This window comes from Polypterus senegalus, chromosome 2 (assembly GCF_016835505.1).
Source record: "Polypterus senegalus isolate Bchr_013 chromosome 2, ASM1683550v1, whole genome shotgun sequence".
NCBI classification, from domain to species: domain Eukaryota; kingdom Metazoa; phylum Chordata; class Cladistia; order Polypteriformes; family Polypteridae; genus Polypterus; species Polypterus senegalus.
In genome coordinates, this window is record NC_053155.1 from 142,030,169 (window position 1) to 142,055,640 (window position 25,472).

Sequence of the window (25,472 nt, forward strand, 5' to 3'; positions counted from 1 at the left end):
ACACGTGTAAAATACTTAAGGGAAGAAGAATTGAAAATGGTTTGGTTTGTAATGGTGTGTCACTAACATTCATCTCCTCCGGAAATATACCCTGCCCGAAGACTGCAGTGAGGAGACAAACGAGAGACCCCGTAAATATTAAAATTAACTTTAGCACGCAATGCGGATAAGAAAATTATGTTTATGCAAAATCATTTTGTCAATGTACAGCACATTTTCCTTCATCACTTGCATTTATCAACTTTCACAAAGAGAGTTATGTTATCCATAACTTGCAATTTTAAGTTAATTACACTTACCCGGTCATTGTTATTTGCCTTGAAGCTACATTCAAGAATAATTTCGAGTTGAACTATTCTTAAACTCTTGAAACTAAATTAAATTTATGCAATTTATTGTGCTGAGTTCAATGTATGAAAATACATAAGTGTAAATAACAAAGAGGGGCTAACATTTTTTACAGTGCAGGCCAGTTTGCAGCTGCCAGCCAGTTCTGAGGAGACTCGGAAACAAATCCCGGCCTGCCCACCGCAGATTTTTTATTCGAATGCAAATTTAATTACAGAACATTATAATGTAAAACAGGCGAAACCGATTCTTCACTGTACATTCATATAAGCATAAGAAATACGTTTACACAAACATTGTCAAAATCGATAAAACAACAGCGTAATCAGCGAAAATGCCTATCTGATCGCATCGCACCCCTTCCGTTTGTGGTATAACATGCAGAGCAGGACATAACTTCTGTTCGTGCAGCAGAGCGAAGAAAGCTGTTGCTCAAATCCCATTTACTTTTGACATCGAGGATCACTTCCAGCTTTCTGTTTATCATTAACTATGCGAGGATGAAACCCGATTAAAGATTCACGCAGTGCGCCTTTTAAGTCCGCCTGGGCCAGCTTCTACCCCGTGCCTCACGCCGATCGGATTCAGCACTTCTTCCACAGGTAAACAGTGCGCTTGCTGTCTCGACGGGAGGTTTGCATTCATCGAGCCCTTCGTGCGATTTCGCAAGTTGGTGTCTTTGCACACTGCGGGTCTGTTTGTGAAGGGGCGCGCAGGTCTGCACTTGACGTGGTGTTTGACGGTGTTTCACCCGCTTCGCGGCGCTGTAACTTGGCAGTGTTCGTATGTTTTCTATTCGCTTCTAGCTTATTCTGTTGAGTGTCATTTGCTCAAATGCAATTTATCTCCTCAGTTCCTTTCTGCAAGAGCAGGTTTGGAGGATACAGAACAAGCGTCTCCGCAGGTGAAAAGTGGGCATACTGTAGGTGCTGTAAGGAGGAGACGCTTGATCCCTGCGGTACTTGTATGACTTCGCTTAAAAATGACTGATTATTAGTAAGCGGATTTTCTATACCGAGTTTGCACACTCTTCCTGTGTTTGTTTTAAAGACATGTTACACAATATACGATAATGGACACCATTCCAACATTCTGTACAGTAGTAGTGAAAACACACTGTACAAAGCACACATATATAAAACAATATAGTAAGCAGAAATGAAAATGAATATAGGTTCTTAAAAAAAAAAACACAATTTAGACTGAATGGTAGAAATCAACAGAGATCTGTGTTTAACCATAGTGACTGCAGTAGTAAAGGAACTTTTTATGTCTACTAGTTCTAGCCTTTAGTGACCAGTAACGTTTCCTCTAGTGGTAATAACGTAAAAGAAATGGTTGCCCCAGTGAGTGAAGTCTTTGATTATATGTCTTGACCCGTGAAGAATACAGGACCTCAGTGGAGTCTTGTTTATAGTTTCAAGCCGACAAACTGTACTGCTGTCTAAACACGCTGCAGTTTCTTTATGAAATGTGCTCATCAGACAAGAGAGTGAAAGCTGTACCACCACTGTTTGGGACAGATTAAACTTTTTAAGTTGCTGGAGAAAAAAAACATACGTTGATGAGCTTTTTTGATAAGATCAGTTTTCAGACTGTGAGTGATAGCTGTGGGAAGACCCAGACGCACGGAGAATATGAAACGGCCAGGCATTCGATTCGCCACCACCATGCCATTTGCGTCACAAAAACACTTTCGCTGTTAACTGATCACTCTGAATTGGTCCTTTATGGGTGTGTGCGCCTTGCAAGTGGTGCCTTATCCAGGGTTAGTTCAAATCTTGATTCTAGTGCTACCAGGATTAGCTCTGCTACTTCCCGACAACTCGTTATTTTATGCAGGTTTTAAAATGCATGTTATAAATTTTCTGTGGTTGACTGGCGCTCTGTCCGGGGTTTGTTTCCTGCCTTGCGCCCTGTGTTGGCTGGGATTGGCTCCAGCAGACTCCCGTGACTCTGTAGTTAGGATATAGCGGGTTGGATAATGGATGGATGTTATAATTTGCTTCATGTAGTTGCTGTCATTTATAAAAAAAACATTTTTTCATCTTCCAGTTTATGTAGAAGATAAATTGTGTGGAGTAAAGTTTTGCGAAGTCACTGGCAATAAATCGGAGGTATAAGGTACAGAAGAATTAACAACTGTAGCCTATATAGCCTTTTTGCTTAATCGCTTTTGTACAGTAAGTCGTTTTGGAGAAAAGCAAGATCTGCTACAGTGACGAGCTGTGGGGTTCATGGCTGGTGAAGCACGGACTCCTTCTGAGTCAGATTTACAAATATATGAACCCAAAGGAGTAGCTTATATCTATGCATTTGGCAGCATGCACATTGACTGCTGGTTATGTTTCATACCTCATCAGCATTCTTTACACACACATAGGTAAGGTACATATTAGGCTAAGAAAGAATATTACATTTATAGCGGCAAAAGAGAGCTCAGTTGCTCTGCACCCTCCATTTGTTCTAAATTTGCAACTCCACAATTCAAACTCATTCGATACAAGTGTAAGTATAGAGTGATGTACAAAAAAAGCGGATTTCAATTTTGACCATAATTGAAATGTTTAGTTGTTTTTAAAAGCTTTTAATTCTGATGCTTTAAACCAGGGGTGACCAATACGTCGATCGGTAGATCGGAAAGGGAGTGCAGGTAGATCGAGTTGCATTCAAAAAAAATTTTTCTAAAACGTTAGTCTATCATATATCCTCCCTATTTGCCACTTGATTGACATACAGGGCGGCCAATCTGAGATCTCTTTTCTTATAACACACTGGTCATCCCGCACGCACGATCAAACGCGCGAGCTACTGCAGAACTCCGGCTATCTAAGTGATCTAGTTAGTCTTCCAATTTATATCGACTACAGAAGGGATTTAAAAAAAATTGTTGGGTTAGGGGAGGGTATGGGCTGGATGTGGAATTGGAAGAGGATTTTTTTCTGTCACAATGTCACAATCGAAGTGCGTTTGTCTGATCTGTCAATCTATCATTGCTATTCCAAAGAAGGAAAATGTGGAAAGGCACTTTCGAACTGCATAAAAACTACGAAACTGACGTCCTTCCGAAAAGCGATCTGAGAAAGAGAAAAGAGAGGGAACTAAAATCATAGTTTCGCGGACAGCCGTCATTTTTCAATCGGCTAAATTCAAAACCAAAGGCAGACACACCGAAGCATCGTTCTGGGTGAGTCACTCGATCATTAAGAATAAGAAGAGCTACCTTGACTGCATTATTTGGCTCTAGCTATTTATGCGAGTCAGCCTTTTTCCACATGAAGATTATTAAATCCAAATACCATAGTGACCATAAATGTATTGAATTGTTATTGTGCCATAAAGGTTATTCAGTTATGCACGGTACAACAACATATATTTTATGTATAAAGTATATTCAGTATATATATATATATATATATATATATATATATATATATATATATATATATATATATATATATATATATATCATCATTTTAATGTAGGTAGATCATTTCGACCTGGTCATTTTAAAAGTAGCTCACAAGCCAAAAAGTGTGGGCACCCTGCTTTAATCAGTTTTAATACAGATTGTTCAACAAAAGGATAACAAGAAAAACAAAAGAATGTTTTCTTTAAGGTGAAAATTTACTTTTTTAAATATTGGATTGTTTTTTTCTTAGTCTGATCCCATTTTTATAAAATTGAAAACTGTTTATGGTCTTACCTTTATTTGTAAATGAAGTACATGCGCCTATCCTTCTCCACGAAAATCTCCGTAACTTTCTTGTAAAAGTCCTTCAGTCCTTCTTATTTTCCTGTAGTTTTAAAAATCTTAACCTTCCATTTTGGCAGTCAGTCAGAGCAAAGAATAAAAATTAATTGAGCGCTGCATTGCATTTGACATTCGGACATCGCTAAGTTATTGGTGCCCAGAGCCTCTGTGTAGAAGACAGCTCACGTGCGCCCCCTCCATTGCTACACGGTACTCTCTGCCTTACCTTGTGCCTTTTAACTGCGGTTTTCTGTCCGATCAGCAAGGCTAAATATGTCAAACACACTAATTAAAGAAATTTGTCAGACTATGGAAAATCAGGGTGTATAATAAACGTGTCTGCAAACATTATATTGGCGACAAACAGAGACAGCAACAGGCACGCGCCAATTACACGCATCAACCCAGTGTGTGAGGGACAGAGCAGCTACAGTGAGGCTCGGCTTGTCGCTGCCTCACCTCGGGTTTCTCCCCTGTATTTGAACAGGAAATTCGCCAATTCAGTGATTTTGACTATAAAACTCTTCAAAGTTATTGGAATCATACAGAAGATAAATGTGTAGCACAGACCAGTGGACAAATTTATTTTGTTATCCTTATTAGTTTTTTTACTTTTCATGATGACCTGCCCTGACCGCACGTTTCTGATCTGCTATATGAGCAAATTCAAGTTTTAGTGGTAATGTTAGTTCTTCTTACCAGCTGCACATATTTAGATGGTTTTCATCTGTGGCATGGTCACCATCAATGTCATTAAATGTATCCAACCTAAGAGATTACAAAAAGAAAGATGTGGGAGAAATAGAAATCATAATCTTATTTCATTTTCCTAGTGAGGGTTCTGGCAGAATGAAAAACAAAATCACAGTGCAGTACAAAAGGTACTTACAAAACTCCATTGTCACATAATACAGATTGGGGCTCTGGGGAACACTGGAGGGGTGCACTTTATTTAAACAAAGACATCAAGTGAATTTTACAAGTGTTGTTTTTTTAACATTTTTGTTTGTTTGTTTTCAAACTAAGGAGGAGGCAGTGGCCAGTGTTGCTGCCTCACCACTGTCTAGTATTCATTTACCCATTCTCATCACTGTCCATCCATCCATCCATTATCCAACCCAATATATCCTAACTACAAGGTCACGGGGGGGTCTGCTGGAGCCAATCCCAGCCAACACAGGTTGCAAAGCAGGAAACAAACCCCAGGCAGGGCGCCAGCCCACCATAGGGTCTCATCACTGTCTTTATGCAATTTACATGTTCCCCATGTGTGTCACTGGATTTCCCCCCACATCTCAGGGTCATGAAGTTTAGGTTGAGTTTTTCACGCTGTAATTTAAGCGGATGTTGATTTCCATTTTAAAATTACTGATAGATGTTGTTACTGTTTTGATCCCTTTTGCTTTTTAGTTATGACATCATCCTATTACAAACAATTTAGTTATAAATAACTGTACTCTTACCATGAATACTTGTATTTATCCCCAGATTTTATGTGGGTTTTTCTCTCATAGTTCCACCGACATACTGGTTTGAGTAATTTGCAATTCCACGGTGTATGAGTATGGGTATGTGCACCCAAGTGGGCCCTGCACTTGACTGGCACCCTTCTCATTGCTGTTGGTTAACTTGTGCCCCGTGCTGCTGAAATTGTCTCTGACCCAACAGTGTGGATTAAGTGGAACTAAGAGTGTTATGTTGCCTATAAAAATTTGCAGAATATCAAAACACTGGTATCCTTAAATGTACTATTAGCACGAAGAACCCTTTTAAAGAGTTTTGTAGGTCTTATAAGTGGTTTGTTATATTCCTTCCCTTTTTACAGTGACTGGAAGAATCCTAGCACACCTCTTTTTAAGTCAGTGGGTAACTGATGTTCTGTACTATTTGAAATTGGAAAAAAATCAACTTCTCACTTAGTGGATCTGTTCAAAACATTTTTAAAACCTGGCAGGATCTAATCAATAACATTTTAGAGTAATCTTTAGTACTGGAGGAAAAAGGATTCTCTTCCCTCTTTTCTTTTACTCTGGCTGTTGGCCTTCCTCTCTTTCTCCTTGCATGGTGGTTAAATTTAATTTTAGTTTTGTTAAGTGTGACTTGTTTTTACGGAATGTTACTTGCTTTTAAAAAATTCAATTAAAAAATAAAATGAATATAAAAAATGTTCTTCATCAGTCACAGTAAATGTGGAACAAGTCAGGTTTTGTATAATGATTTTAATGTATGTTTATTTTAGTGTGTGAGGCAAGACAACCAGTTTTCATATTGTATTTGGATTTTTCTGGAAAGTCAATAGATATCAAATTCTACACATTTCATACAACCCTCAGTAAGATAAGCAAATTAGAAAATTGAAGGATGGAATTACAGATTTTTTTTTTTATAATTTGCAGTATATTGTCCAATGCAAAGACTTGTATATGTTGTACAAGCCACACTACCTGTTGAAGACAGGTAATAGAATAATCCTTTATAATTCTATATAAAAGTGGTTGGGATTGTCCTTCCGTCCCGTGAGTGCTACGCAGGCGCGGAGTTTCACACACGCCCCGTCCATTTTGCAATGCACGATGGTATTTTTAGTTTCATTTTTCCAGGTAAAAGATGATTTAATACTCCAGACTGTGTGATATCTTCTTCTTCTTTCTTACTATATAAAAGCGGTCGGGATTGTCCTTCCGTCCCGTGAGTGGAAAGCGAGGTATTCCGCTTATCACAGACTTACTACTTGCAGCTTGCGGTACAGCGACATGATGTGAGCAGAGTTCTGGTGCTCCCATTGTTCCCTTGCTTTTGTGTGCGATGCACTGGAAAAATAGACAAAATTATGTCTCTGGAAATAATTAATGTTGATGGAGTACAAATGCCTCACCGCATAGTAAATATCAGGGGGGTTCAAAAGGGCGACCTGAATATAGAAAAAAAGTTTAAATTTCATCACAAAAATAACAGAAACTACGAGTATTAAAGTAATACCGCTCAAATGCAATATAACCAAATTAATGAGTTTGTATAAAATATCAAATTGATCTACATATTGAATTGCCTTAAGAAGTGGTCAACTTAAAAGTCGGTCGCCTTAAAAGGCGGGTCAGCCTAGTTTAAAAATATTTGCTGTCAATTACCCTATGTGCACTTTTAGCTACTTTCCCCTCTATTTGTATGCGTTTGAATGGTTCTTTAACGGCACTCCCTCCTCAGACTCTTGTCATTATTTTTGAGGCGGCATTCTCACATCCTGTCTGCTTTTACGCTTGCAGTCTTTGAAAGTGACAATCCACATGCCTCCCTTGACGTTTCTCCTCTTCGTGTGTCTCACACTCCCACTTCATCTTTCGTCGCATCACCGAAGCCAGACTGACCAATCAGACTGCTCAGAGGGATGGGGCACACAGACTTTGGTGTTTTATTATATAGTAGATGGATTTGAAATATCACCTTGATTTTTTTTTTTTTGGTTTGACAGGATTTTTTTTCTAATTTGCGTTAGATTCATATATAAAATTACAACATAGTTTGTCAAATACTTAAATGTTGAGATCGGAAACACTTTGAGAAAGAGGTATGTCAGAGAATAAAGTAAAATCTTCAACTTTTGTATGCAGATACAGCCTTCGAAAATAAACCCTAACCAAACCAGGAATTTATTTTTTTTTTTAATTTTTAAAATTTTTATTAATTTTATTGCAGTCAATACAAAGCAATCAAGTTTTTACAAAAAGAAAAATTGAGTTAAGAACAGATCGATCCCCACCCTTGAGAGAGAGAGCAAGCCAAACGGCGTAAAATTTAAGGCTTGTAAACATACCTAAATTAATAAATTCTCTGTGCTTTATGAACTTATTTTAAAATATTTATGATTAGATCCTGCCATGTTTTGAAAAAGTCTGTACGGATCCTCTAACTGAGAATTTGATTTTTTCCAATTTCAAATAATATAACACATCAGTTTCCCACTGACTTAAAGAGGAGAGTTTGGGTTCTTCCAGTTTATCAGAATGAGTCTGCGTGCCAAAGTGTAGTGAATGCAATCACAATTTGTTTGTCTTTCTCCACTTTAAGCCCCTCTGGAAGAACCCCAAACACAGCTGTTAATGGGTTAGGAGGGATTGTGAGTCCAAGGCTGTCTGAGAGGTAATTAAAATTTTTGTCCAGAATAATGTTAATTTGGTGCAGGCCCAGAACATGTGACCCAGTGAGGCTGGGACTTGGTTGCAACGTTTGCAGGTTGGATCATGCCCTGGAAACATTTTGGAGAGTTTTAGTCGAGACAGATGTGCTCGATATATAATTTTGAGTTGTATAATTGTATGCTTTGCATATGGAGCTCGAGTGAATTCTCTGCATTGCTACTTTCCACTCCTTTTCTGATATATTAATTGAGAGATCTTTTTCCCAGTGTCCTCTTGGATCTTTGAAAGGAAGGGATTGTAAAATGATTTTATATATTGTAGAGATGGAGTCTAAGTCCTTGAGATTGAGCAATATTTTTTCCAGCATTGATGAGGGTGCAAGATGAGGAAAATCTGGAAGGTTCTGTTTAACAAAGTTCCTGATTTGAAGATAGTGAAAGAAATGTGTAGCTGAAATGTTAAATTTGGAATGTAATTGTTCATAGGATGCAAAGACGTTGTCTATATAAAGATCTCTAAGCAAGTTAATTCCAAATTTTTTCCAGATATTATAAACTGCATATGTTTGTGAAGGTTGAAAGAGGTGGCTCTCTTGCAGAGGTGCCACAGATAGAAGCTTCTCTGTCTTAAAATGCTTTCTACATTGGTTCCAGATTCTAAGTGAGTGGAGCACAATTGGGTTATTAGTGTATTATTGCCGATAATGTGTGTTTATTGGAGCACAGAGCAAGGAATACAAAGAAGTACTGCAGGATTTTACTTCTATTGCGGTCTTTTTTTTATTTTTGGCCAAATAACATCATAGTATATAGTGTGAAGGAAGAGACCAAAGAGTGTCATGGTGTTCGGTTGCCAAGGTGTAAGCCTAGTTAAATTGGCTAGGGTTAACTAAAGAATGTTGCAAAACAAAGCAGAGCCATTATACCTTAACATTAGGTGTTTTAGCCTTGTGCAAATGAGGTTTGACTTTGTCAGGATTAGGGTCCAAAGTTAACAGGAAGTTCCGGTGTAGGGTTAAAGGCAGAAATTATGTCAGTTTCTGCCTGCAAAGTTAAAAAAATAAATAAATAAATACCTTAAAAAACTAGCTCTAGCTTGGTCTCTAACAGAAACTAAATCCTGCAGTACCTCTTTATATTCCTTGCTCTGTACACCAGTAAATACAAGGTATCGTCAATATACTAACAACCCAATTGTCCTTCATTCACTCAGAATATGGAACCAATGTAGGAAGCACTTCATGTTAGAGAATATTTATCTGTGGCACCTCTACATGATAACCACCTTTTTCCACCCTCTCAAACTTACACAGTTTTTAATGTTTGGAAAACGTATGGGATTAAATCATTTAGAGGCTTGTATATAAATAATGTCTTTGCATCCTATAAACAATCACACTCTAAATTTAGTTTCTCATCAACACAATGTTTCCACTATCTCCAAAGCAGAAACTTTGCTAAGCAAAATCTGCCCAGTTTTCCTCACCTCCCGCCTATTTCTATTCCAGAAGAAACATTGATCAGTCTTGAGGTCTCAGACAGGAATTATATCTCTCTATTATAAAAAAAAAATCTTTACATCATACAAGACTCTTCCTGCGATGAGACGTGATCTTTGGAAGAGAGATCTTTTGAAGAGAGGCACTTTCACGTTCCGTGAGACGGACAAGTCACATCATACTTACAACCTTTGGAAGCAAGTCCCGTGATACACATGCAGAGCAGGTTAAAGATAATGGAAGTAGGACAATTCAAAAGTCTCAAACAAATGAGAGTAAAGATCACATTAGCCCAAAAATATGGAAAATATTACTAGGTGAAATAATGGAACAGAGAAAAGAGATTGAATAGTGTTTCAGGATGTCTGGGGGACAAGAGAGACAAGGCAATGAGACAAAAGGACAGCTGCTGTACAAGCTTTTAAACGTTTGAAGCGCCGCATGAAATGCAGATCACATTGTACGGCAGCAGCAAGCCAGCAGCTGATCAAGCAAAGAGGAGGTAAAAAAAAATGTATTTGTTTCCCATTGTATCACTGTCTACAGTGGGCTGGTGCCCTGCCTAGGGTTTGTTTCCTGTCTTGCGCCCTGTGTTGGCTGGGATTGGCTCTGTAGTTAGGATATAGCGGGTTGGATGATGGATGGATGGATGTATCACTGTTTAAGAGGGGTTTCGGAGGAGCGACTGTGTCTCCTGGGAGGGCATTCAGCCCCCTCTTCACAACGTTATGCAGCGCTTTTGGCGAGCAAAGCCCCCTAGTAATATATAAAATCATTTTAAAGTCCCTTCCTATTAAAGATCTCAGAGTACAGTGGAAAAAGGATCTCTTACTCAACATTTCAGAAACGGAGTTTAAGGAAGCCATGCACAGAATTCACTCTAACTTCATATGAGCAAAACATTCAATTACTCAATTTAAATTTTTTTATCGATCACATCTGTCTCGTTTAAAATTGTCCACAATGTTTTCAGGGCAAGATCCAACCAGTGAATGTTGCAATCGAGCTTTAGCCTCACTAAGCCACATGCTCTGGGCCTGCACCAAATTAACATCATTCTGGACTAAACATTTTAAACTGCCTATCAGACAGCCTTAGTGTCACAATCCCTCCTAATCCACTAATAGCTGTGTTTGGTGTAATCCCAGATGGGTTTAAAGAGGCAAAGGACAAATAAACTGTAATTGCATTTACTTCACTACTAACGTGTAGACTTATCTTGCTCAACTGGAAAAATTGTAACCCACTTCTGTTAAGTCAGTGGGTAACTGGTGTTACATATTATTTGAAACTGGAAAAAATTAAATTCTCTCTTAAAGGATCTGTGCAAAACCTTTTTAAAACCTGGCAGGATCTCATCAAAAACATTTCAGAGTAAGCTTTTATATTGGGGAGAAAGACTCCTTTCCCTCTATGCTACTCTTATAAGTTTAACTCTGACTGTTGGCCTTTCTCTTTTGCTTATGGGTGGGTGAATTGAATTGAATTTAGTTTTGTTAAGTTTGACTTAATTGTATGGAATGTTACATGCTTTAAATAAATGCAATAATAAAAAAAACACAAACCAGTTTCATAACTATGCAATCTGTGTTACCTACCCAGTGCCAGGATGCCACTTCTTCAACTTGCATGTATAAAATTACACATAGTCCTGGTGCTAGATTGTTTTGTACCCTAGGCCAAGTTTATTAGTGCACCAACCAACTGTTCGGTAGTTAATCCATGTGGCTGGGTCACCCTCCACTCATGATCTGCGTCCTACTCAAATGCCTAATTAGCCTTAATGGTGGCACTGGCCCTGACCGTACGGGTATGTTATGGTATGTATGCAATTGTAAAAGCCTTATAACTAAGTTGTTTTTCTTTGACAGATCATGTCTTCAGTCAAGATTGAGTGTGTGGTGAATGAGAGATATAAGATTGGGGAAAGCCCAGTATGGGAAGAGAAGGACCAGACATTAGCTTATGTTGATATTTCGGGACAGAAGGTGTGCCGCTGGAACCCAGTCACAAAGCACATACAGACTCTGAATACTGGTGAGCACGTTTAGGATTACTTAAACATAGAGTTAATCTAATTCAGAATTTATTTTTCTGTGACAATCTCATACAGGTCTGGACAATACACATTTAGGGGGAAATGATGTTTTTGTTCATTTTAATAAAACCTGCACATTTAGCAAGAAACGATAACAGCAGTGTGAAGATGGCACCAGACAAATTAGGCTTGATAGTAAACAGAATGGAAGTTAAGTTGTTTACACTGCAAGTTAAAATTCTTGTTTCTGTTTATGTAATTCCATCGTATTACAGTTGATATGCTGAGGAAAAAATCTTTCTTCTCCTTGCAATCTAGGAAAAATCTACTTTTTTGATAAGCATTGATAAAAAAAGCACTTGCATGATGAGATGTTGAAATAAAATTTCTCTTGACCTGCCCATCATTTTAGTATCTCCTCAATTTATATCTGTCTTATGTTCTTAAAGTAATTCTGCTTGTTTGAGAAGATTCCAAAGTAACTGTTTATTTTCTTTTTGTCTGTAATTTGCAGACGCATTTGTTGGGTCAGTTGTCCCTCGCAGATCTGGAGGCTATGTAATTGGAGTTGGAACTCGATTTGCTGTAGTGGACTGGGAAAAGCAGACTGTCACCACTGTTGCACACGTGGACCAGGAGAAATCCAGCAGTAGGTTTAATGATGGAAAGGTCGACCCTGCAGGAAGATATTTTTCTGGTAATTCACAGTTATGGTTAAGATTGAAATTGTTCCTTGTAAGATGCTAGGGGTAGCTGTCGCCCCTTTCAACCCAACAGACAGACACACTGAACACAGGATAAAATCACCAAGAAGGTATTTAATTATTTTCTTCTTGCTTTCAGTGCCTCCAAGCACCTCCGCCACCATACACAGGCAATTCATTAACAATAATAATAATAATCACAATAATTTCTCCTCCACTCCTCCCAGCAAGCAACTCCTCCCGACTCCAGCTCACTTGCTGGGTCTCCAACAGACCTTTATATAGTCCTTGACCTGGAAGTGCTTCTATTCTTCCACTCACTTGACTTGTTAGCACTTCTGGGTCAGATGGAGAATTGGATTTTTCTTCAGTGGAAGTACTTCGGGACTCCCGTCCTCGTGACCTTGCTATAAATACATCATGAGTCCTTCTGTTCCTTTACAGCTCCCCCCTTTGCAGCACCCCCGGGCTCTGCAACCGAACTCCATGTCCCAGGATGCCCTGAGGGAATCTGGGGCACTGCCAGATCTCAGGGAAGCTGCCATCTACCATTCTGGGGGAGGCAGTGTCCTGGAAAAGCTGGCTCCCCCCATCCTTCCATCATAGGGGCGTCCCAGCTGGGATGAGCTGCCAGCCGTCCGCCACACCCTGAATACCTACAAATATACACCAAAATAAAGGCTTATAGTTTGTGGAAGGCAAGATTTATGGGGATAAGGAAACCTTTAGAAAGCATGGGAAGTGAAAATGAAAGTGATAAATGGTGTCATCCAGGCCCTAAATAAATATACATTAAATATATTTAAGGGATCAAAGGAAAAAAAAAAAACATTAGAAACGGCAAAGAAAGGCTGCAAAAAGGATGCTGATGAACTCAAATGCCAAACATTTTTTCAGTGCTTCTCTAGTAAAAAAAAAAATGTAAATAAATAGAACAATGAAATATTGAAGTCAATAAAACTTCAGGACCTGATGGGATACTACCAGTTGTATTGAAAGATGTCAAAGATGTTATTTATAAATCTTTAATAAGCATATTCCAACAGTTACATCTAATTGAAGAAGAGCCTGATGATTAGTGCACAAGAATGAAGACCAAATGGACTCTGGTATTTACAGACCAATAAGCATTATGTTGTAAAAGCTGTTGAATGTACAGTAAATCAAGAGATGTTGTGCTATAAATGTACAGTATATTGTGCTCACAGGACATCCTATGGAGTACTGTGAGTAGTACCAGTTACCCTGCTACAAAAAAAGAGAAGCACTTAAAGCTATGCAAAAAAAGGGCAACTAAGCGTAACTCAGGACTAGTGATGAGTGAACCTGGCAGAGTTTGCTTCAACGTGATTTTGGTGGAATCATGGAAATGTTTGGGAACTTTGACGAACTCAATTGCATTGAAGTCAACGGGGAAGGAGGAACTAAGCTAGTTTTGAGAGGATTATAATTGTACAATTGTCTTTTAAGTGTCCCTGAAAGCTAAGGAAGTGCCTGCCAACTATTGTGGGCTTATTATTATGGCCAAAAATGTGATTTGTGCTCTAAGGCAGCAGTGCTAACCACTGCACCACCAAGCCACAAACAACAAGAGACACGGACAAAACAAATACCACAAACAAAATACAACAAATGGCCACAAACTAGTTATAAGTAAATAAAATATAGATCATGGAGCTCACAGATTTCCAATCTGAGGGCACAAAGTGGCAGCGTTGGACTGGCTCGTTCCATTGTTCACGGTGTGTTTCTGGGTACAGCTGGAACATCTTTTTTTGTTTCCTGTGTAACTGTGCAGATGCTTTGCACTTTTTTCATCCATCAAGGGGAAAGAAATACCTTGTAAAAGGTAATAAATTTCTGGTTATTATAATTTCACATGGGCTTCTATAAGAGATGTTTTTTGGATCGTAGTCAGGTGAATAGCTAGTTATGCATGCATAATTAACCATGTGTTGCTCCGCATAGGGATCAGTGTTATATATCCAGAAATATAAAAATATAAAAAAAGGTTTTTTTGTACCCAGAGGAGAATTTGGCTTTTTACAGAAGCTCTTTATATTCATAAATAGATAGATAAATGCACAAACGCAATATGTTCTGAACACACACCTTATCGTAAGTTAATTTATCCTTCAATGAAAATACTGCATTTTAAAATTTTTTTTAACATATGTGGGATGGAAATTGGACTAGAGTACTGATTGCGTTGTGATAATATGCATGCATGAAGCAGGTCGTCACTGAACTTATAGTAGGTATGCGTGAAAGTTCTGGGAATGGCTGCTACAGCTCTGTGATGTCACACTGATCTCACAAAGCAGCATGGGGCACTAGGAAAAAAAAATGTTTGCCTAAGCCAGCCTCATGGTGAATTTCTTGAAAAATGTTTGGCAAACAAGGTCACTAGCAACCACAGAATATTTGCTATGACAAATGCTTTAGCAAATTTAGCTGACTATCAGTACCCAGGACTAAACAGCAGGTCCTGCTCTGACATCTCAGGGAACAAGTCTTGAGTAAGTTAACTGCTGTCTGGACCTAAGCCAGTTCTTTAGAATTCTTAACAATATTGATAAAGTAATCCAGCTGAAATCTTTTGATTAAATAGAGAATCATATTGTCAAGGACACTGGTGGAAGTAAGGAGAAATGTATTTATGACTGAAGCTAGGAAGCCCTTCTTCATGCAAAGTGCATAAGAATTTAGAATATACTACTGTTGTTAAAGTAGAAACCTTGACAACTTTTGAAAAGTATCTGGATATGATACTGAGATGAGGTTGATGAACTGAGTGGTAAAATTTCATAATTCTTACTATATATTCTAGTTTAGCTATTGCTGTAAAATGTTTTGAATTACAAAACATGCAGTAGAATGTTCTAGAAAACAAAACCTATGCCATTTTACACTTCTAGGTTTTATCACGTTAATGGTAATTGATAGTAGAGATGGCACTGTTGGTGCTAAAAAAAATTCTGTTTTAGATTTTCATAGCATAAAGGTTTGGCACCCTTTTAGACAGTCTAAAATACTGGCAAAATATGTTTGAATTATTAACTTCAACTACACAAATAGGGTGCAGTTCCAAATTTTATCATCACTTGAATCCTTGGCATAGTCTTTTAGTCATTTTCTAACCCTCTTATTGCTGAACAGGTTTGTGGGAGCCTATCCCAGCCAGCATTAGGGTGCAAGGCAGGAACAAACTCTGGTTTGTTGCAGGGTGAACATACAGGACAATTTAGTATCACCAATCCACCTAACCTGCATGACTTTGGAAGGAAACCAGAGCACACCCATGGAGACATGGGGAGAACCTACAGACTTCATGAAGGGAGGGCCCAGGATGTGAATCCTAGTCTCCTTAGTGCAAAACAGCAGCAGCGCTACAGCTGTGCCATCATGCTGCCCGCCTTAGCATAGTGCACATTGGATTTTATTAATGGAGTAACCCACTATTAAATATATATAGGTCTCAGTACAGATCTGTTGAGGTGTAAAAATAAGCAATCTGTAACCAGAGTACAGCACAATTCAACACAACCAAACCAGCGTCAGTAGAAACAATTTTCAGTAGAGAAACCATATCAGCTACAGTATATGTTGTGAAAAATACACAAGGGTGAGAAGACTTTTATTTAGGTAGGACTTCTCTATTGTGATATATGTCACTTTAGTGTGACAACAACAGCCCATCTTATTCATATCTATTGCAATATAAGGATTAAAGCTGTGGTGCAGAGGTCATAGTTCCTGACAACTGTCGAAGAGATTTAGATTTAATCCCCTCCTTGTCAATGTTTGTGTGGTGTTTACACATTCCCCGCTGCTACACAGACTACCTTCAGATACTGATTTTTTTTCTTTCTTTCTAAAGCCATGCCAGTTATCTTAAATGGTTGCTCAAACTTAGCCTGATATGAGTGAGTGTGTTCTGTGGTGAACTGGCATTCTGTTTCAGTGTTGGTTCTTACCTTGTACTCAAGGTTAATGGGATAAGCTTTATTTATCTAAGATCCTGTAATGGGGAGTTTTGGAAAATTGATCATAATCATGCCACTTTATCTTTGTTTCTGTTGGTTCTTATGATTGTGTAGTTTTCAGGTATAATATATACATTTTTTCCCTACATAAACTATGTCCATCATGTCTGACAGCACACACTGCTTAGGACAACATATGAGTCTCATTCTTCACACAATATACAATGTTTGAAAACTCATTACTGAAAAGGTTTTGGAAACCTTGTGAATTTTGTATCTTTCACTGTGCTATTTAAAAAGATGTTTGCTGTTGTGTTGGCAGTCAAGAATGTTTGGGAGGATGATAGGCTGGTCTTACGTAATGTGTTTTCTTAAAACCATATAGAAACTCACCTCAGGTATCCAAAAGTATTGCTACACACAACTTGGTCTAATCACAGCTTCTGTCTCTTTTTCTTTTATGTTTAGGAACCATGGCTTTTGAAATTCGGCCTGGAGAAGTGGAGAGAAAACAGGGTTCTGTCTATACATTATATCCAGATTTTTCTGTCGTGAAACACTTTGACCAAGTAGATATATCGAATGGACTGGATTGGTCGTTGGATCATAAAACATTTTATTATATCGACAGTCTCTCTTTCAGAGTGGATGCTTTTGACTATGACCTTCAGTCAGGCAATATTTGTAAGTAGATTTGATAAAATAAAGGCAACATTATCTATAAGTATGATTATTCACCTGCCATTTTCTTGGTAAATACTTTTCAGTTATAGAAGGTTATATTACCTAGATAGACAATGATTGTCTTATTTCTTGTATCATTTAATTTGTTTAATTCAAATGCATATTTTCAAACATCCTTTATGAATACCTAAAAGTAATAACAAGTATTATAAACGTTTGTCAAATATGAATTTCTTACCTACTTTGCAAATTAGTTGTATCTGCATCATCAACTCAATAATCCTTTTTTTCTTTCTTTAATTTTGCTTTATAGCCAATCGAAGAGTTCTTTATAAACTTGAAAAAGATGAAGGCATTCCTGATGGAATGTGCATAGATTCTGAAGGCAAGCTCTGGGTTGCTTGTTACAATGGAGGAAGAGTCATCAGGATCGATCCAACAACAGGTACATTGAGCACTTTATAATTGAAGCACATTTGGAAAAATGCATCCTGACATTATTTTATTTGGAAAAGGAGGCTGGAATTCCTGAACTGGTCAAATGGATGTGAAGTTACAAATATTTTTATTTACTGTCTGGAGCCAGATTGTCCTTGTAATTGATGCATTCAGATATGCCATCTTTATTTGTCATAGTCTAAAATCACCAGTCTGTCATTATTATTTATCCAGTAAGGTAAATTATTTTTAGCATATTAAAAAGATAAGGATGAAGCATTGACCTAGTTTCTTTCCACCATGGAATGCCCCTATAAGGCTTTGCAACCTATTTAAAAAGATATGCATTTGCACAACCAAAAGAAAGAGTTGATAGAGAAATAATTGAAAATTATAATACAGTAAACAAAACAACAAGCGCCTAAAGCCCTCATTGGACCTACCTATAGTGGTACAAATACAATTTATGCCTATGGGGACAGTTTGACTGATTTCACACTTGGACTTTTTTTTACTCTTTAACTCACTTTCAAGGTCATCCTCCTATTGGCAAAGAAGCTCCTGCTTTATTCCAAATTAACTGACTCTGGTTCTTGATAGGAGTTTGAACCCCTCTGTGGTGTGAACTGATGAGTGATGAAATAGAGTTGCTTCTTGGGTTATGGAAGGTACAATGATAGATTCAGGAACACTGGGTGACATAGTTTTCTGCCAGCCCTTGTTGTCTCTCTCTTTCACCTGGATACCTCATGTTTCCTTAAGGGGCCAAGCATTCAGTAGTTGCTGTGCTGCATGCTCTTTACAATAGTCAATTACTCCCCCCTCCATATTTTTTTAAAGAACATTACCTGCTTGTGGGGCAACAACACCACAACAGCACTTCATTAAAGTGATATTCTCCAGAAGCATCCTGGCCTGAATTGTTTACTTTTATAACACGGAAGGTGAAAATCAGTTCCTGGTGAATCACTTGCGTCTGGCCTGAACACCCTGTCTGTCTTGCACTGGTTCTTTTTCATTATTTCTTGCAGGAAAGCAACACTTTAGGCTAGGGTGTCTGTGCAATATTGGTATTACACTTATTTAAAATACATATTTGGCAACCACATAGGATTATAGCAAAAATGTACAAGGTTACTTTGTAAACCAAGACTATTTTTAGAATGTGTTGTTCTCTTCAGTAATAGTGTAGAAGAACGCAGGAGTTTGTCAAGAAGGGATAAGTTCTAGCAGGCCACCTTGTTTATTGCTACAAGGCAAGATTTAACTGCAGTTAGGTAGAAAAGGAGTTCTTAGTGTGTCTAGTCACATCACTGTGCCTTTTACACATTCTTCTGGTCCTCCATGACCCTTTGTTGCTTTCTCCAGATTATGAAAATTAGGGACAGGAAGAGGTGGTGATAGAGAGTGATTGGAGGCAGGCTCCTTGTTTCACTTTTGGGTCAACTCAGTTTTGAAATGGAGAGGAAAGAAAAAACTAGTAAGTTGCAGTACCACCTCAATATCATTCACCGATGTGCCCTCAGGTCGTTTCCACATAAGTTCTGCAACATGTTCATTCATGTGACACATAGTAAGGCTGATACAAACTCTTTGCGTTGATTTGAAAATGAACTAATCTGATTACTACTTGTGTGATTATATCAATAAAAACTTTCAAACCTGCCACCTAATTATGAGAGAAAGTAAACTAATTTAGGTCCATAATTGAAGAAATCTATCTGTAAACTTGGTGTAAAACACTTATACTTTCTGTTCCATTCAGTACTACAGCTGTTTGTGTTTCAACCAGTAAAAAGGGAAATCTGCTTTCTGCAAAAATATTCAGTCCCAATGCAATGAAAGCCTTAATATTACAAAGGTGAAAACAATTGCCCAAAGAGGACACAACTGTCTTCTTATTAACCTTTACCAGTAATTTATTTAAGTAAATGTGGATAAAAACCTCACAGTTTGGAATCATTGCTCGGCTTCAGAATCTGAAGGATGGCTGCAAAAAATGACAACATAAACGTGCTTTTTGAGGATGTTGCACTGAAACAAAATTCTAAATCTGAAAACGTTTGCTCTTGGATCTCATGAAACTTCAGTTTTGCACTTTGCAATTTCTGCTGTAGCGCCTGAACATGAAAAATTTTGCTGTGTGCTGTGGTGTTCCGTTATGCAGTATGTTTTTTAGTCAATACCAGAATTTTACAGCTCAAGGGTAATTTCTCCAAAAATAATTGTTTATCAATGAGTTTCAGTCTTATCACATTTTCTGCTGTGAATTCAGGACTTCTTTGACTTCAAGCAGATTTAGGGTCTACCGTAATATATACTGCAGTTTTATGTTAAATCACTAACATTGTGCTAGGGATGGTTTACTTTTAATAAATATAAGTTGTGTGTATTTTTAGGTAAAAGGATTCAAACTGTTAAACTACCAGTGGACACAACAACTTCATGTTGTTTTGGTGGAAAAGACTATTCAGAGTTGTATGTGACTTCTGCATGTGGAGGGATGGATGAAGCTGCCTTGGCAAGTAAGCCACAGTCTGGGTCCATTTTTAAGGTAGGTCATTCTCTAGGATTGGAGTTTTGTAGGCAGGACTCAGGACAGTAAGGCTGTTTACACAATGTTTCATTCAGATATGGAAAAGAAGTTAGTGAAAGGGTAGAAAGGAAACATAGTGAAGTTGAAAGTATTACCAAAGTATTACCTTGGTGACTTTAAGATGTTAAATATCAAATCATTGCATCATATAAAACTGACAATAGAGTTTTCGCATTCAAGATATTTTTTACAAACATATTAATGAAGTCAAGCAAAATTGGCAAAAATCCACTTCAGTGTAATATTTATTCTTAGTACTATTTATCAAATCTTAACTTATTACACTCTAAATAGGTGTTCCCACATGCTACTACAAAGGTGAAGGTCTTATAAGATAAGAACTTTAGTTTTTTTTTTTTTCTTTTTTTAAATAGTAACATTAACAGTAGGTTTGCCGTAAGTGTACATATCTTGTCTTTCGCAACAAGATTAATAGCAACAAGGTATAACTGCAATTGCTTGAATTTCTCTTATAAGTTGCAATTATATCCTTTTGGTGAAAGGACCTTTGGTGTCAGAAAAAGTGCTTAGGTGTGTTTGGATAATAAGTAATTTTTAAACTAAATATTTGAATAATAAATGACACATTATGTGCACTCCCTCCACATCAGAAAAGAAACACATATCACATTATCACCTGGTAATATGCCAAATAATCGGTTCAGTTCAGTATTATGTGTCACTCTTTACAAATTCTTCCATCTGTCTTATCCTACATGTTATTGAATTTGATTTGAAATTTTGCAAATGAATTATGACATTTAGATTAATCTAAAAAGAAATATTTTTCTTTTACCCATATTAAAACCTGTTTTCTTGTATTACAGGTTACTGGATTGGGTGTTAAAGGAATTCCACCAAACTCATTTGCTGGATAAATTTGGAGGGGTCTTTGTATACATTAACAAAAATGTAAACAAATATTTCCTTTTTCTTGTAACGTAAAATCAAATACAAAGTAAAGCTAAACTGAAGAAAGCTATCTGTGTAACATCTTATTTGCAGTTTACCATGATTTTCCCTATTTACAGCATATATCCAATACTAATGTCAAAGTTTAGGAAAAATGTTTACTAGTAGATGTGGCAAAATATTGGTGCTCAGTATGTTGTCTTGACCTATAAATGCTGCTTTGTATTTCATCTGTAATTTTTGGTAAACCTTTTGTACCCCACTTACAGCAATAAGTGCTAAATAAGTCACAAAATTAAAGTTATTTTGCTGAAAAAGCAAGGTTCATTCAAGCTCAACAGGTTAGAAGGACACCGTTTTAAGGTTTCTCCGAAAATATTCAACTGGATTCAAATCTGGCCCTCACGCTGAGCTACTCGAAAACATTCACAGAGTTGACACTAAGATGCTCCTGTGTTGTCTTTGCTTTGTGCTTAGGGTCATTGCCCTGTGGGAAGGTGAACCTTCCTCCCAGTCTAAGGTCCAGATCGCTCTGGAACAGATTTTCATTAAGGATATCTCTGCACTTTGCTTTGTTCAGCTTCCCTAAACTCTAACTAGTCTCCTAGTCCTTGCCACTGAAAGCAACTCCGCAAGATGATTTTACCACCTCCATGCCTCACCACTGGAATGGTATTGCACAGGTGATGAATGGTGCCTAGCTTCTCCAGAATTAGAATTGAGGCCAAACAGTTCAGTCTTGGTTTCATCAGACCAGAAAATCTTGTTTCTCATAGTGCAAAAGTCCTTTAGGTGCCTTTTTTGCAAATTTCAGGTGGGCTTTCATGTGTCTGACTGCGGAGAGGTTTCTGTCTGGCCACTCTGCTCACATTAAAGCTCATTATTAGTTGAGTGTTGAAGTTACGATTGCCTGTCTGGAAGGTTTTCCCATCTGCATACAAGTTCCGTGGAGCTCAAACCTCGTGTTCTTGGTCACCTCTTTTACCATGGTCCTTCACCCTGGGTCCAATATTTTGCACAGATAATTTACACTAATATAATGAAGAGTAAACCAAAAATCTTCAGCAAAAATGATCAGGAGACTTTGGCATCCCACATTTACCAACCCCAGGAGTTCACCCTGTAATGGGATATAGGGGTCTGAAGTTACTCCTTTCCACAAAACTTCTAAAAAAACCAATGAGGATCAGTAATATAGACACGTTGAGTGTCATTTTATACTATTTTGAGGTTACTGATCACAAATATATTTTTCATATTTGATTCTATTCTGGTGGTTCTAGCTCTCTAAAAGCCACTTGTAGATGGTTGAAAATGACAAATTTCAAACATAAGCATGTGGGGTATGATTCTAGACTATTTCAAGGTCAGTGGTTATGAATATGTTGTTTTTGATCCTTTATTTGGGATCTAGCCCTCTATGGACCTCTACCTGCGGGTAAAAAATGAGAAACTTCTGTTACAATCGAGAATATTTACATTTTAAACTTAAATTGAAATACACATTTTGATATTTCAAATATCTGTAGCAACTATTCGTGTTTATTGTGTGCTTCTAGCACATAAAGTAAATCTTTTCTTATTAACACCCTGAAATAGGACCACATGTGCTAAACTCAGACTTTTTAATACTGTTGTAATGATGGCACACACCAACCTGAGTAAATCCGTACTGTGGTCTTATTTCAAATCAATAAAACATTACTTCAGATACGAGGTAAACCTTTCTGTTACTTCTGGCCACAGGAAACACCTTCATCTACATGGCCGTCCTTCCGAAGTAAAGCACCCTTCTTTCTAGAGCCGGCACCTATATCAGTACTGCCGCCGCAGCCAGACTCCGCCCACCCTCCTTCGTTTTCGCGAAGGTTCTCTTAAAAGCTCTGCTTTAAATTGCACGTGTTGCAGTTCTCCGTCTTGTCCTCTGACCCGTCTACCTGCCGCAGCACTATGAACTGATTTAACAGAACGGGAGCGAAAAGCCATTCTGGGCGGGCCGCCAATAATTGCCATGTACTGTTTTTTTCCGTTGATACCTCACGTATTTTTAATCAGTTTCTGCCTAGCCTCCCCTCATCACTTCCTGGATTTGACTAAATGCTGTCCTGGAGAGCCGGCATCCGACGCGCTTTGCTGGTTTCTCCTTTCAAGACCTAACAAAACGATCCACCGAGCGAGTCGGTCGCGCTCGTCGTCTACAGGTACACACTTCTGGGTGAGCGGCTAGAAGGACCAGACGGCGAACCGGGCTGGCTGCCAGTGGCACATACTGCTGACCGGGAGTGCTGGCGATAACGTCGCCTCGGGTAGCGTCTCGTTGATAAGACATATCGATAATGGCTATAATTATAATATGTGCATTTACGCTTATTTGTTTGTGAGACAAAACGCAGCTGCAGTAATGTCATCCGCTTCTAGTTGTCAGATGGTTTCCTAGCGAAGCGTTTTAATTCCCGTTCTGTTGTCCGGAGGTGGAAATGCTCCCACCCTTCTGTAAGGGAAAGTTCATCTCGTCTGTACATAAAGCTACAGTAGGTACACTTGGCCCTCTGCCTGGCTTGGAGGAGCAACCACCATTTGACGCATTAGAGGTGAGTGACTTACTTTTAAAACGTATTTCATAGTAAAGGGCTGCGGCAAATGACTGCTAAGAATCAATTATTTGTGGGGACGGTCACCATTTTGACATATGAACTAATTACAACACATTCTAGAGCGGCATGGTGGCGCAGTGGGTAGCGCTGCTGCCTCGCAGTTAGGAGACCTGGGTGGAGTTTGCATGTTCTCCCCATGTCAGTATGGTTTCCTCCCACAGTCCAAAGACATGCAGGTTAGGTGGATTGCCGATTCTAAATTGGCCCATGTGTGTGCTTGGTGTGTGTGTGCGCGCCCTGCCCGGGGTTTGTTTCCTGCCTTTCACCCTGTGTTGGCTGGGATAGGCTCCAGCAGACCCATGTGACCCTGTAGTTAGAATGTAGCGGGTTGAATAGTGGATAGATGGACAACACATACTTAGGGACTCTATTAATATCTTAAATCTCTGTGTATTTGTTTTTGTTTGTTATTTATTTTGGATGTACACTTTAATAGGTATGGCATCATCTCTGAAATCGTTTGACTTTCTGACTTCATCAGACACACCTTACACATGCCCTGCAACCTTGCTCTGTAGTCTTTGCAAATCTTGAGTTGTCATGACTTTTTCTACATAAATTTAGTACTTTAACATTTATTTTCAGTTGTTAACTTTTGTAGTGAAGAATTAAGTTGGTTCCGGATTAAATTACAACCACTATGCACATTCTGTCAGAGATGGTTGAAGATGTCCAAAATCTATTTATTCATTTCTTCCAAAGTTACGGAAAGTGAAGGTATGGTTCTATATATAATTACACAAACTTTGAAATTTAACAGAAGAAGCTTTTCCTTAAGACACCTCTAAACTAATCTGTAAGGTTCAAAGTGAAGCCTTGTGATTGGACAAGCTCAAACTCCACACAGGCCAATCACAATAACTAGTAATTCAAGTTGGACAACAACTTACTTAAAGGGAAACAACATATAAATACTATATTGCATTTTCAATAGCCGCCTTCAAATTTGTTACATAGGAAAAGGCTATAGTGAAACACCATCCATCCATCCATCCATTTACTAATTACTCCTTTGGAATGGTTGGAAGTTGAACAAGACAAGTTAATGGTCTGATATATGATTTATTGTTCACTTGAACTTAGGCAGTCCTGACTGTCCCATCAGTTCCTGGTATTATACGAAACACTTTACTGACAGGCCAAAAGGCCCTGGGAAATTGTTTATCCCAAATCATAACAACTGATCCCAATGGTAAATTCTCCGTTATGCTTTGCTACTTCTGTCGTGATTGTAAGCTAGGCAAATAATATCTAATGTAGTGAGTCCAAAACTGATCCGCGAGGATTTGGCTGTGCCTCTATTGCTTGCGAGTTAAGTTCAGACTCTGGGTAAACAAGCTGAGGTAGTGCTGAGTACAGCTGCCCCATAGGAGATTTGGTGTTACGGGATCCAAATCGGCAATATCTGATGATGTATAGCCCAATGGTTTTGAGTGTAAAATTCCTTCAATGTCATTCAACACAGTCCTGAATACTTCTTCACTGTTTTGAGTCCCAAGTGTTACTTGTAGAGCTGCTTTAATGGATCTTATTTCTTGCTCCCACACACCTCTGAAGTGTGGTGTTCCCGGAAGGTTGAAATTGAATTTAATCCTTTGCTTTGCCAAAAGAGCTTGGCGATCAGGGCACATGTCTTTAAATGTATCACTCTCCTCCACAGAAATTGGTTCCACATTGTGAAATCATCTGAGAATGTTTCCCTTTACGAGATGTAAATCTCCTTA

At 38.2% G+C, this 25,472-nt stretch overlaps 2 protein-coding genes across 10 annotated transcripts in view; both read left to right on the forward strand.

The window, feature by feature from the left end:
- The first annotated feature begins 522 nt into the window (after positions 1-522).
- rgn (regucalcin) lies at positions 523-21,409 on the forward strand. Of its 6 annotated transcripts, none has more exons than XM_039744732.1 (7): positions 523-950; positions 11,608-11,773; positions 12,289-12,471; positions 16,933-17,148; positions 17,462-17,593; positions 19,986-20,140; positions 21,010-21,408. In XM_039744732.1, exons 2-7 carry the CDS (start codon positions 11,611-11,613, stop codon positions 21,058-21,060), a joined length of 900 nt encoding a protein of 299 aa, XP_039600666.1. In that variant the 5' UTR covers positions 523-950; positions 11,608-11,610; the 3' UTR covers positions 21,061-21,408. The 6 variants fall into 6 exon arrangements, with proteins under 6 accessions (XP_039600666.1, XP_039600665.1, XP_039600668.1 ...); XM_039744731.1 differs by lacking the exon at positions 523-950 and adding an exon at positions 1,231-1,344 and having other exon boundaries at positions 21,010-21,409; XM_039744734.1 differs by lacking the exon at positions 523-950 and adding an exon at positions 1,231-1,252 and having other exon boundaries at positions 21,010-21,409.
- Positions 21,410-22,952: 1,543 nt separating this feature from the next.
- Positions 22,953-25,472, forward strand: part of LOC120523431 (PI-PLC X domain-containing protein 1-like) — a 48,970-nt gene continuing 46,450 nt past the window's right edge. Inside the window, exon 1 of one of the 4 annotated variants that reach the window (XM_039744739.1) lies at positions 22,953-23,295. In XM_039744739.1, coding sequence (XP_039600673.1) covers positions 23,106-23,295 — 190 coding nt within the window. In that variant the 5' untranslated portion in view covers positions 22,953-23,105. Of the gene's footprint in view, positions 23,686-25,472 lie in introns of all 4 variants that reach the window. The other 3 variants (XM_039744738.1, XM_039744740.1, XM_039744741.1) reach the window with 3 other exon arrangements.

What these genes read in the sequence shown, in the direction of transcription:
- rgn (XM_039744732.1), top strand. Translation starts at nt 11,611, where the DNA reads ATGTCTTCAGTCAAGATTGAGTGTGTGGTGAATGAGAGATATAAGATT. An exon ending in CATACAGACTCTGAATACTG is followed by an intron (nt 11,774 to 12,288) that starts GTGAGCACGTTT and finishes TGTAATTTGCAG; the next exon opens with ACGCATTTGTTGGGTCAGTT. An exon ending in AGTCTGGGTCCATTTTTAAG is followed by an intron (nt 20,141 to 21,009) that starts GTAGGTCATTCT and finishes CTTGTATTACAG; the next exon opens with GTTACTGGATTGGGTGTTAA.